The sequence below is a fragment of the Trypanosoma grayi genome (assembly GCF_000691245.1).
Source record: "Trypanosoma grayi strain ANR4 Tgr_1806_V1, whole genome shotgun sequence".
NCBI classification, from domain to species: domain Eukaryota; phylum Euglenozoa; class Kinetoplastea; order Trypanosomatida; family Trypanosomatidae; genus Trypanosoma; species Trypanosoma grayi.
The window spans coordinates 1-2,042 of NW_008827424.1; the positions used below are offsets into that span (position 1 = coordinate 1).

The 2,042-nt window shown below is 64.2% G+C and overlaps 1 protein-coding gene across 1 annotated transcript; it reads right to left on the reverse strand.

Moving 5' to 3' along the window:
• Window positions 1–1,592: 1,592 nt before the first annotated feature.
• DQ04_18061000 (hypothetical protein) lies at window positions 1,593–1,808 on the reverse strand (the record flags this gene model as incomplete). The annotated part of the gene is made up of 1 exon (XM_009317663.1): window positions 1,593–1,808. One exon carries the CDS (start codon window positions 1,806–1,808, stop codon window positions 1,593–1,595), a length of 216 nt encoding a protein of 71 aa, XP_009315938.1.
• Window positions 1,809–2,042: the final 234 nt, after the last annotated feature.

Here is a 2,042-nt window from a genome sequence, read left to right on the forward strand (position 1 = left end):
CCTTCCCGCGCGTGCTGCAGCAGCCGGCGGGGGAGCCACCGCTGCAGTGCATCGTGCCGTGCGCCATCGACCAGGACCCGTTCTTCGTGCTCACGCGCGCAGCGGCGCAGCGTCTGCGCTGTCGCCCACCGGCGCTGCTGCACACGACGTTCCTCCCAGCGCTGAAGGGGCTGCGCTTCAAGATGAGCAGCAGCGCGGAGTCGAACGGCGTCATCACGCTACGCGACACGGCGCAGCAGGTGCAGAGCAAGATGCGCAAGGCGTTCTCCGGCGGCGGCGGCACACTCGCGGATATGCAGACGAACGGCGTTGATCTGCAGGCCGACGTGGCGTATCAGTTCCTCCGCTACTTCTGCCCAGACGACGCGCTCCTCGCGGAGGTGACGGCAAAGTACAGCACGGGCGCGATGAACAGCGCGCAGGTGAAGGACCTGGCGGCTGATGTTGTTGTGCGCCACGTCCTGTCGGACTGGCAGGCGCGACGAGCGACTATTACGGACGCCGATGTGGAGCACTTCTGCGGTGTTCGCAACATTTTGCTTTAGCGGTAGCCGAATCATGTGGGTTTCTCTGTGCAGTTGCGTGGCTGTGCATCTGTGCTGTGTACGTCTGTGCAGGACTTGCTGCTGCCACTTTGCCTCTCTCTCTCTCTCTCACACACACACACACACATTCCTCAAGTAGGGGTAGAAAGAGTGCTGGATGGAGCCGGGGCTGCAACGCGGTGGCACACACCGTTTCTACGGTGGTCGTGGCTATTCGCATAGGAACGGGTTGGGGCAGCAGCAGCAGCAGCAGCAACGTGGGAACTGCTGTGGACAAAACGGCAGGACAACGGATGACGCTGTCGCTACTGCTACTGCCGCTGCTACCGCTGCTGGGGACGACGACGACGAGGAGGCGGGATGTTGCAGTGGGGCTGCCCAGGCTAAGTGCATCCGCAGCGCTTTTCACCCGGCGTTCCCACACAACGATAGGGTGCGCGTGCAGGCCAGTTGTATCCCGTTGGCCGGGTTTACCTTCATGGTGGTCGAGCGCTTCATCGTTGGCTACGACGACGCGGTATACCAGTCCAACCGCAAGGTGTGGGAGCACGTCCCCCGCGGCCAGGCGCGAGTGTTTGTCGCGGAGCCGAGTGGCGACACATTCCTGCAGGTGGCCGCACTCCAGGGGCTGCGAAAATTTAGCCACTTTGATGTGTCATATGGCGTCACATCTAAGGAGCCCATTGCGGCGGTGGCGATCGATGCGATTGACGGCGACTGCGGCCACGTGGCCGCCTTCACATACGGCGACGTGCGCTTCTGGTTGGTTGGCAGCAAAGACGCGCATTTGCTGCTCCGCTTTAGCATGCCGGAGGAGGACCTTGCCTCCTACAGCAGCGAGAACGGCCCGTGGCGTGCCACCCTGCCCATACGCATCGCGCGCCTCTGGCGTGAGACGCTGCGCGCGCTGCCGGAGGGAAGGGCGACTGAGCTCCACGACTACTTGAGCAGCGCGGGCTACACCGCCTGCTTCGACGCCGTGCTGCAGGGCTCCGGCCACCTCGTCGACTATGGGCCCGGCGAAGCGCTTAGGTTCTACGCCGTCACTCACCTAGGCGCGGGGTCGAGCGACGGCCTCTGCGCAGACATTATAGACACCACGGCGGCGTTGCAGGACTTCGGACTTGACGTCGTGCCGCGCAGCGCACCGCTCGAGTTCGCGACCGGCGAATACGCGACACTGCGCGACGCCGTCGCGCGCCGCCTGAACTGCAAGGGCACGGTGATGTACGGCCTCAATGAGGCGGGTACCGTGGTGCGCATGTGGAAGCTTCGGTCGCACGCGTATACTCTCGAGCGTGCCGCGCAGGAAGCGATTGTCACGCACCGACTGTGTGGCGCCGCGCTCCGCGTAAAGATGGTCAAGAAACTCGCCGGGCTTCCAAAAGAGGTGCGGCAGTGCGTGGGCGAGTGGGAGGCGACGCGGCTTGAGTACCTGGTGCAGCTTGCGGCGTGGCTGCACGTCACGGGGCGGCTAACCAACAGCATGGACCTCCC